The 10,437-nt window shown below is 39.9% G+C and overlaps 1 protein-coding gene across 25 annotated transcripts in view; it reads left to right on the forward strand.

Annotated features, from left to right (window-relative positions):
• tns1b (tensin 1b) overlaps positions 1-9,954 on the forward strand; it is a 195,486-nt gene extending 185,532 nt beyond the window's left edge. For 22 of the 25 annotated variants that reach the window (XM_080290504.1, XM_080290505.1, XM_080290507.1 and 19 more), the window contains 9 exons: positions 1,401-1,529; positions 1,749-1,841; positions 3,542-3,619; positions 3,800-3,868; positions 4,024-4,050; positions 4,389-4,557; positions 6,189-6,257; positions 6,412-6,441; positions 7,196-9,954. In XM_080290504.1, coding sequence (XP_080146630.1) covers positions 1,401-1,529; positions 1,749-1,841; positions 3,542-3,619; positions 3,800-3,868; positions 4,024-4,050; positions 4,389-4,557; positions 6,189-6,257; positions 6,412-6,441; positions 7,196-7,334 — 803 coding nt within the window. In that variant the 3' untranslated portion in view covers positions 7,335-9,954. The remainder of the gene's footprint in view (positions 1-1,400; positions 1,530-1,748; positions 1,842-3,541; positions 3,620-3,799; positions 3,869-4,023; positions 4,051-4,388; positions 4,558-6,188; positions 6,258-6,411; positions 6,442-7,195) is intronic. The other 3 variants (XM_080290525.1, XM_080290524.1, XM_080290509.1) reach the window with 1 other exon arrangement.
• Positions 9,955-10,437: the final 483 nt, after the last annotated feature.

Below are 10,437 nucleotides of genomic sequence, written 5' to 3' on the forward strand. Positions count from 1 at the left end.
TGTTGCTCATCTCATCCATCTTCCTTGCTTAAACTGTCACATGTGGACAGGCCTGGGCATTGAACTAAACAGTGAAGTTAAAGCTCTAAAGCTCCTCTCTGTGAACAATGGAGTGTCTGAAGCAAAGTGTCATGTTAGAAGTTGTAGTTCTAATAAAATGCAGACCAACGGCAGTTTTTTTTTTTTTGTTTTTTTTTTAAACAAAGGGTCAGGACTCATTTCATCCTACTCTTACTCATGCTTCACTTTTGACTTCATGCCACCTTCTTCCTTGGCTTACCTTCATTCTTTAATGACTTTTCCGACCTCCAAATTCCATCACCTAAATTTAGCTGGTGGAATAATAAAGAGGTTTTTCATTGTGGACAAATTGTCCAGTTTTTCTTTCCCTCAAATGCATTTCTTTTTGTTAAGTACTTATTGTAACAAATAAAGCTTCTAACCATAATTGTGTAACATGTGGTTTGTATACTGTAGTATGCAGTTTCTCCATGTTTTAACAACAACCTGCCAGGGGCCTGCACATCGACAATGTAATCTAATACTGAGCTTTGTTACAACTTATTGACATAACACAGAGGAAAGTGCATGTAATAGATAAATAACAAGACTAATGCCAGGTTCACTTAGTTCTGTATGACATTTAGGACTTTAAGATGGTCACCGTGTGGTATGAGGTGACTGTAGGCTCAAAGATTCTTGCCGACTTTGGCCAGGATACATACATTTCTACATAAACACAGAGCAGATCTGGCTTTGCTGCCTTTTGCCCCTATTTGATATAATCAGGAAGGAGGTGCCAGAGAATTACAACTAAAGACAAGAATTTAAACAAACACTAGATCATACTAAGAGGACAGATCTGGACTGCTTGTCCTTTGGCCGATGTATCACTTCATGCATTACACTGTACCCAAGACTACTAGCTTTTTCTCTCTTATCCATTATAGCCTAAATCTTTGGATTGGTGCTGCTTTACATCTTTGTTGTGTCATCTGAACCCAGCAAAAGTAAAGAGCGACTGTTATTTCATCTGTGAGGCCATAATGAGGCACAGGCGAGTCGTTCTGTGAGCTGCTAGCAACAGCATGCTATCAGAAACGGACGGCCGAGGAGTTTTTACATTCGAGTTTTGGTTGTTGAGAAAGGCACAAATGAAATGTGGCTTGTTGATGATGTCAGATTAACAGTCAGTAGATGTTAAGAACCTTTATTAGTCCCACACATGGGAAATTTGTTTAAAGATTTGTTAAAAGATCTTAATTTATCTTGAGGTGAGTGTTGGAACATCAATCCATCTAAGTCGGTCCATAAACCGACTCAGCAGTAGCATGTAGGTTATTGTATCACCTCCCAGATTCCTGATGTTCTAAAGTAACTCAATGTTCTCTGTATTCCAGCCATCAGCCTGCTGAAGGACAGGGAGCCCGGAGCCTTTGTTATCCGGGACAGTCACTCCTTCAAAGGAGCTTATGGCCTAGCCATGAAGGTGGCGTCTCCTCCACCCACTGTGCATCCGAACAAGAAAGGTAGGGGGAGGACGGTGGGCAGTACATCAAAGCAGTTACAAATGTGCCAAATATTCAGTACACACACTACTTCTGTGTTTAGTGCAGCCCTTCTTGTTTTGTTGGAGGCAGCATGAATGTTAGTACCTTAATACCAAAGATATGAGACGATGTCTGAATGTGATTCAGCTGGTGCATTACCCGCCTGGACTCACGCACTGCTTGGCTCTTTTGTTGCAGGTGACATCACCAATGAACTGGTGAGGCATTTCCTGATCGAGAGCAGCCCTAAAGGAGTGAAGCTGAAAGGTTGCCCCAACGAGCCTTACTTTGGTTAGTGGAAGCACTCTTGCTGCTGTCTTTCATTTCTAAAACATACACTAACAGCTTAGCAGTGACATAACGAGTCTGTAGGAAATGTCAAGCACGAGCGCTTTCTCTCTTTTGTGTGTCAGTTGAAAATCTGAGCCCCTTTCCAAGTTTGAAAACGTCTAATCCTGCTGTAATTATAGTATTGAGTGACGTGATCTCTCTCGTGTTCTCCCTACTAATTACACTACACGGCTGTGTGTGCGTGCGCGTCTGCATGCACTAAAGGGGCAGACCAACTTCTGTGAACTTTTGCCTTCGCGCTCCTCGTTTCTTCTGTTCCACTCTTGTCTTCAGCTTGTAACTCACTTTATCGCTCTTATTCTTTAGTGGAGTTTTTGCTTGTATTTCTTTAATTTCAACTAACACAAAAGCACAAAACTGTTTTTTCCTGTCATCTTTTTTTTTTTTTTTTAAATTTACTTCAGTGTGACATTACAGCCAACAATGAACAATTAAACCTGAGTCCTTTGAATCCCTCTTTCAGAGCTCGTGAAGTTTATCCATAATCCTCCACCATTTAAAAGTAACATTAATAACTCCAATTAAAAGATTCAGCTGTCATTGTGTAAGAAGTCAGGCGTACTACAGATTTAGTTAACGAGGGATCCATTATGATTAATTTAAAATCTAAATGTGTATTCTTCGACACTAATAGAGTAGTTTTCAGTAATCCTTGGCCATGATGCAGCCCCTCAGTTCATACACTCCCTAAAAGAAGCCTTTTAACTCCCTTCACCTCCCTTTAAGTTAGCTTTCATCAGATTGCCTGCCCAATGGAAACAGAAGGTTTGAAAAGCAGCTAAATAGGGCTTATCTATTGTAGAAAACCTACAAGAAAAAGTCACTATAAGAGTCAAAAGCTCATGCTTCAGACTGGTCAAAATGCTCAGGGGGGATTACCTGCACATACATTTACCTCTTTATTTATAATTTTAATATGGGTCACCATAATAAAAACCTAATGTCAGCAATCTTGTTAAACAATTAACCAGCTACAGGTCATCTATACCACGTGTCAAGATGGTTGTTATAACTGAAGAAAGCAACACTCTCAAACTGGAAGCTTCTGTGGAACCAGCTCCCAGTTTGGATTCAGGAGACAGATTCTCTCTCTACTTTTAAGATTAGGCTTAAAATGTTCCTTTTGATAAAGCATAGAGTTAGGGCTGGATCAGATGACGTTGAACCCTCCCTTAGTCACGCTGCAATAGGCTTAGGCTGCTGGGGGGCTTCCCATGATGCACTGCAGTGTTTCTTCTTTACTCACTATGTGTTTATACACCTCTCTGCATTTAATCATTAGTTCTTATTGATCTCTGCCTCTCTTCCACCTGTCTTCCCCCCATCACTTTTCAACCCGGTTCTGAGGTTTCTTCCTGTTAAAAAGGAGTTTTTCTCTTCCCACTGTCAACAAGTGTTTCCTCTAAGGGGGTCATTTGATTGTTGGGGTTTTTGTTCCATTGTTGTAGTTCTTTACCTTGCAATATAAAGCACCCTGGGCTGACTGTTGTTGTGATTTGGCACTCTAAGAAGAAAACTACCAAGCGGCAGAATTGATCCAGTTATATGAGAAAAAAAAAATCCACAAACTTTCTCATGGCAACTCAAAACTCCCTTTAAGTAAAGCTGAACATTTATAAAAACTTGTTTCTCTTTGACAGGTTGCCTGTCTGCATTGGTCTACCAACATGCTATAACACCACTGGCCCTCCCATGCAAACTAGTCATCCCCACCACAGGTATGTGCAATAAGTGTTCTGTGTAACATGTATTCCATTTAAAAGTGTTTCTGTCTTACTCTTAAGCAAATCTTTACAGTTAAAAAAATTTTTTTTTTTTTTAAAAAACTGAAAATCTGACCCTTGATGGAGTCCTCATCCCAAAACGGTAAACTTTAAACTTTCTCTCCTGTAAATCAGAGCTCACTGAGGAAGTACCAGAGGTCACAACAGCAAACCCGATGGCTGAAAGGCTGAAACAAGGAGCAGGTAAAACCTCCTCCTCAGTATTAAAAGTCATTAGGTTATTTAAGTTTAACATTCCAAGACAGTCAGCCAAGTTTTGAGGTTCTTGGACATAATTGTCAGCGTCATTAGTGTGTTTTGTCACTCATTCTGACAACGTGACGTTCTTGTTGTCCCAGTGCTGAGGGCCCCTGCTGACTCCCATGGTAAACCCAGTGCACTTTCATTTGGAAACCTACAACTGGAATGTGCATCGTGTCTGTGTGTTGTCTGTCCGTGTATGCTCCACAAATGAAGACGAATAAATAACAGTCCCGTGTGACAGATTTCCCCAGAACATGTCTTTTAACACTAGCGTCCAGCTTGCGCTCCATAACAGACAGAATGTTTTATGTGGAATGATCTGTTTGGTTTCTAAAACCCCAGCCTTGTTGCAGAAAGCATGCACTCTAATGAGGACAATGTCAACATTATTGCATGAACAGATTGTTCACGATTGGGTTTGACACCATTTATCCAGCTGGGATGTCTGCTCTCTTTACAGCATGCAATGTTCTCTACATCAACTCAGTGGAGATGGAATCACTGACAGGGCCTCAGGCTGTCGCTAAGGCCATATCTGAGACACTGGCTGCTGCTTCTCCACCTACTGCCACCATTGTGCACTTCAAGGTGTCCTCACAAGGCATCACACTCACTGACAACCAGAGGAAGTAAGTCTAAACCACACCTGTCCCATCTTAAACATGAGGTGTTTGATGTCTCACAAGTGTAGACGTTGCATGTCATATGTTGTCGCAGACATATTTTTGACGAGCCTTTGACATCTCAGCGTATTTTAAGATATAAATATGTCTTTAAAGGGCTGGAATTAATGAATATGAGCAACTGAACACAATCACAAAACAATAGAGAAAATTAAAGTATTAGAATTTTTATACACTATATTATTAACTATTTCACAGCTTTCCCTATTATTACATCTGCATATCATCATTACATTTGGGTGCTGAGCTTTGGAAGGGTGTTAGAGAACAGTGAAGCAGACGTACTGGCCTGTTGTAGAAAGAGAGCTAAGCCAGAAGACCAAGGTTTTGACTACCCAGTGGCTCTATGTCCCAGTCATCAATGATGGTCACGAGCTCTGGGTAGTGACAGAAAGAATGACACTGCTGATACAAGCGACCAAAATGAGTTTCCTTTGTTGAGTGGCTGTGCTCACCCTTAGAGATACTGTGAGGAGCACAGTGTCAAAAGTGTGTCAAAAGGGGCTAGCTGAGGTGATCTGAGCGTCTTAACAAGATGTATCCTGGATACCTCCCTTTTGAGGTTTTTAGGGCACACCCAGCTGGGACAGGAGCCCACAGTAGAATTTGTTGGAACGATTATATATCTCAACATTCCCTGGGAGGAGATGGAAAAAGATCTTGGGGAGAAAGGAAGTCTTACTCTCCTTTAGCCTGTGGCCATACCAAAAGCACTTTAGATAAGCAGAAGAAAAAGGGTGGACATGTGCATCATATGTTTCAGTTTTTATTTATGTAGTGGTAGTTCACAGCAGCAGTTTTCTCAAAGCAACCCTAAACTCCAACTCCAACTTTGTGATCAAGCACTTGGTGACGGCAGAGAAGAAGAACTCATTTTTAACAGGAAGAGTGATTTTAAGCATTCAAGTTCACTACTCGAATGCTTGAAAACATGAACTTTGAGCATTATCATAGAAGCTCAGCTTCCACAAGTTTTACATTAATGTTTTTAAATGCACGGCTGTCAGGAAAAGCATGCTAGCATTGACAAAGAGAGATAGCTTACTGGTACTGATGGAATGAACAATTTAGAACCGGTCTGATGTGTAGTGATACACGAGAAAAAGTAGAGCCCTTGCATAACTGGCACAGTCTGAGTTTAACCTCCTAAGACCCGAACTCTTCCACGACATGCATTTTTTATTTCTCTTTGATATTTGGGCTGATTGGGGCCTGATGAATGTAAAAACAAAGAATTACCAGATTTTTTTTTAACCTTATTTTGTTTTTAAGAAAAATAAGAGCCACATATGAGGATATTCGTTTAAAATTTTGATAGAACAGTAGCAGTATAATGTCCTCGTAAGTGGATATCAGGCCCTTGTAGAGCAAAATTGAGTATTTTAGTCTAAATAACCCAAAATGTGATGTCCACATATGTGGACGCAGGTCCTAGGAGGTTAAAGTTCATATTGACCAAATCAGCCTAAATCATCAATGGTTGCTCTGTTTAAAAGCTGTATAAAAGTATATGACATGCAAGTCCACAGAATGGACATTTCAATTTTTAAGTTTTGTGTCATTTACATCTTTTTTAGGCTTTTCTTCCGACGCCATTACCCAACCAACACTGTCACGTTCTGTGATATAGACCCTCAGGACAGAAAGTGAGTACAGAGAGCCATTAAAATACTTAGAACAATATTAGCGACTTGTTTTCAGTTCCTCAAGTGTGTTTAAAGCCCGTGATTTCAGCTAGTCCAAGTAGCACATTGGTTTTGTTTAGTTAAGACCTTAAACAAAATACTTAAATCATTTCAGATGGAACAAGCCTGAGGGAGGAACAGCCAAGTAAGTAAACTTTCCTTTCAGTCAACATTTGATACTTGAAAGTACTCTTTTTAAGAGACTGACCGATGCTGATATTTAGTTTCTGTCAGACGCACCCATAACAGTTGCTTCGTGTAGTAATTTGAGTCCTTACTAAGATGATATGGCGTTGAAGTTTGAAAAGAAACAGTTTGTTTTACTCTTCCAACCTGCTGATTATTCGTTCACACTCTGCTTGTGTTTGTAGTCTTTCAAACACATTGCAAACAGAGAAGTTACACAGTGCCCTCTGGTGGATTGTGTAACATCAACACAATGGTCGGTGTTACTTCCATCTCTTCCTTCCTTTTTAAACTTTGATTAGTTGGCTGTTACAACCACGTAACGATATATCATCAAAGATACTATCCGCTGTTATGTCAGTGGGGCTCTAATGTGAACTACTTAAAAGGTAATTTTTGTAATAACGCTCTGGTAACTGGTAAAAACCTCACCTCCATGGGAAGCAGGAACAAAGATTTTCAGTTTCACTTAGTACTTTGTACTAAGGGTACTATTGGTATTATAATGAAGTACATCCTGGCAATAGTTCAGGTAATGTATTTTCAAAAACTACTTCCTGTCGATGGCTTCAGTTCGGAAGAGATTAAACTAAATAAACAAAACCAAACACACATTTACAAAAATACCTTCAAGTGTCTGTAAATCTGCTTTAAGTCGTTGATGAATGAAAATGGCAGCCCTAATGACGAAATCTCCAATATTGATGTTTCAGGCTGTTCGGGTTTGTGGCGCGTAAGCAGGGAAGCACAACAGACAACGTCAGCCACCTCTTCGCCGAGCTGGACCCTGACCAACCTGCCAGCGCCATCGTCAACTTCGTCTCGAAGATGATCACCTCGCAGAAACGATGAGCGCTGTCAGCAAAAACCCCTCACGCTTTTTTTCAAAATAACTTTGGTTATTTTCCTTCCTTTTCTTTTAAACCTCACAGACGCTCTCGGCTTTCAGTTTTACGTATCGCTTCATTTTTCCTGCTCTTTCACATTTAAGCCAACGCGTGTGTAGTTGTGAAAGAATGAGTGCGCGTGTGTGTTGAGAGTGTGTTCGTGTGTGCGCGGCTTGCATGCGTTTGCTTATAATCTTGGATGGACTCCAGAATGGACCAGAGGAAGTGCAGGATGAGGCGTGGCTGTGTGTGACAATGGGCAAGGGAGGCGACTTTAACCTCCCGGGCAGGGTTAACTCATGAACAGGAAGAGGGAATGACATTGTGTGCAAATGTTATTTTTTTAGCAACTGTTTCTTTTTTTGTTTTTTTTTAAAAAAAAGAAGAAGAAGTCAAGTAGTGTGATGTAAAAGGTGGATTGTGAATCTATCAGGCTTTTTTGACTGGTCAACCAAAGATTTTAAAAAAGCAGTCAGGGCGGGTATAGCGTGCCACTGACTATGAGGGTCGGAAGTATTCTTTTGTAAAACAAATATGGCTGCTTAAACAAAAAATACTGTTTCTTTCTGTATGTACTGATACTGTAGGTCAATTCTGCACCGTTGCCATCTTGCAAAAAAAGAAAAAAAAAAGATTTTTTGCAGCTGGTAAGGGTTGTGTAAATACTCTAGATTGCTTTTTTTGAGTAGGACTGTTCTAGATAACATTTGGTGCCTGACTTTCTTAACTAAATGCAGAGCTTTTAAAGAAAAAAAGAAGAACCTAAAACATATCCACGCCGTCTTAATATATGCAAATAGCCAAAATACCACAGGTCCTTCCCTGTTCGTAGTGTAGCTAAAGATGCGACTGATGTGCAGCTTGAGCCTGAAGAGATCAGCTGAACCTTGCATTCAGTGAGACCACAGAAAAAATATTATAGAACAGGCCACTGAATCACTGCATCCACAAGGCATTGATTGTATCAGAGAAGCGTGGAGGAGGGGGGTTTGCTTCCCGTCTGCCACCATCCTCTGTTCAGCCTCCGCAGCCACACCGTTCACTCATGATTGAAGGGCCGAGGGCAGTTTTTGTGAGGACGATCTTTATTTTAAAGAAAAAAGATTTGGTCCTCTAAATCTGCTCTGCACTTTTCTCTGCTCAAAGTTTCCATCGATGAAAGAAGCTCTCACCCTACCCAAAAGTAAGCTATACATATAAATATACATATATAGATATAAATATATATATATATAAACTTCCAAACAGTGACTTAAGATATTTATTTTTGTTGCTTTGTTGCTCTATATTATCTTGTATACATGTATTATAAAGTATACATCAAGATTACTGAAAGCAAGAAGAAAAGATTGCTTTTATTTTGGCTAAAGTCAAGTGCATTGACGTATATAAAGGTGTAAAGTGTGTGCATTTTAAAAGGGGTATCACTGTTGTTTTTGAATGTTTTTTTCACAGCATTATTTTCTTTTGTTAACATTCTTGTTGTTTTCTTGGGGGAAATATTTTGTATGAAAAATGGTTGTTACTAAAATCCAAATTGGAGTTATCCTAAAGTGATGCCAACGCCGCTGTTTTATTAACTTAAAACCTGCCGAGAAAATACGTTGTCCAAGTTTAGAGCACTTGAAATGTTAAAGTATTATCCGTGTTTTTGTTGTCAACCGAGTGGAGGGGAGCTGTTGACAGACCTGTGTCATGTCCCTGCGTGTATTCAGGCAGACTATCGGGGGTCCTTACTTTCACACTGCCTCACAGTAGGTCTGAGGCTTTTAACAGCAAAACCAAGTCAGTTTAGTAAGTAGCTGCTTCCCCCGTGTGGTGCAAAAGGATCACTACAAAGGAGCCACTTTTAATTTAATACAGTGTTTTAGCTGTGAAATATTGAGTTAACACAATTTGATCACTGACAAAACTTAAATGATTTTGTAGTTTTCTTGACAAACAAAATTATTTTGCTTTTTCAATTTTAATTAAAGGAATGAGTGGCAATGAAAACTCCCACCTATGGCAGCATGATGCAACATAAGTAAGGGTTAGTTTGGGGGCCTATTTGGACTCAAACCTACGTCTCCAAAAAGGAAAAAAGCAACGGAGCCCTTCCAGGAGTTTATACCTGACTAGAATGTTCCATTATTTATTAGCAGGAGCTTGCATGCTCGACTCAAATTGTAACCGTCGGCCTGTTGACTAATCTGTGCACAGCATCTTCATGACTCATTTAAACCAGCCTTTCCGCAGAGAAGCCCATAGGAAGATATCAGTGCGAGTTTCACGTGACGACTGCCTCTTGGCTCAGCTTATAAGACAAATAAGCTTTTTTTGCCTACAAACTCCTTCTTGAGGGGAAAAAAAAAGATAAAAGACTTCCTAACCATGAAACTGAATGTCAGTCATTTGTTTGCCAAGATGGACACTCCAGTGGCGTCTGCCCACTCTAGACAGATCAGTCTGGACCCAAGAATGTGTGTGAATGAGCTACTATTCCTGTATAGAGCTTTGTCATGTTGTTTTGGTTTGCTACATTGTATGGCTTTTACTATTTCTGATGGAAAAAAAAACACATTAAAAAGCAGTACAAATCAAAACCGCCTAAGTTTGTTCTTTCACTAAACAGGCAGGTTGGCTTTGTTGTGCAGAAACTGAAGATTTAAGGTTAATTTAGCATAAAATATTACAACATTGCATTTAACATTTTTAAACTGATTACCAAATTGATGGGTGGATGAGGAGTAAGGTTAGTGAATCGGGAAGTGTAGAGGATGAGTAAAGACAGGACAGCTATGAAGAGCAGAAAGGCTCAGATGAGATTCCCATGGAGATATAGAGATGTCTACGAGAGAAGGCTTTTTAAATCAGACTGTTTAACACAGTCTTGTGTAGAGTGACACGATGCTTGAGAAATGGAGAAGTGTACAGGTTCTGATTTTCAAGAATAAAGGTGATCTGCAGAGCTGTGGTAACGACACGGATAGAAGCTGATAACTATACAATAAAGATGTTAGAATGAGTTGTTTGGTTAAGAAGAGTGGTGATGATCAGTGAGCAGCAGTGAAACTTTAAATTAAGAA

The sequence above is a fragment of the Astatotilapia calliptera genome, chromosome 16 (genome assembly GCF_964374335.1).
Source record: "Astatotilapia calliptera chromosome 16, fAstCal68.1, whole genome shotgun sequence".
NCBI classification, from domain to species: domain Eukaryota; kingdom Metazoa; phylum Chordata; class Actinopteri; order Cichliformes; family Cichlidae; genus Astatotilapia; species Astatotilapia calliptera.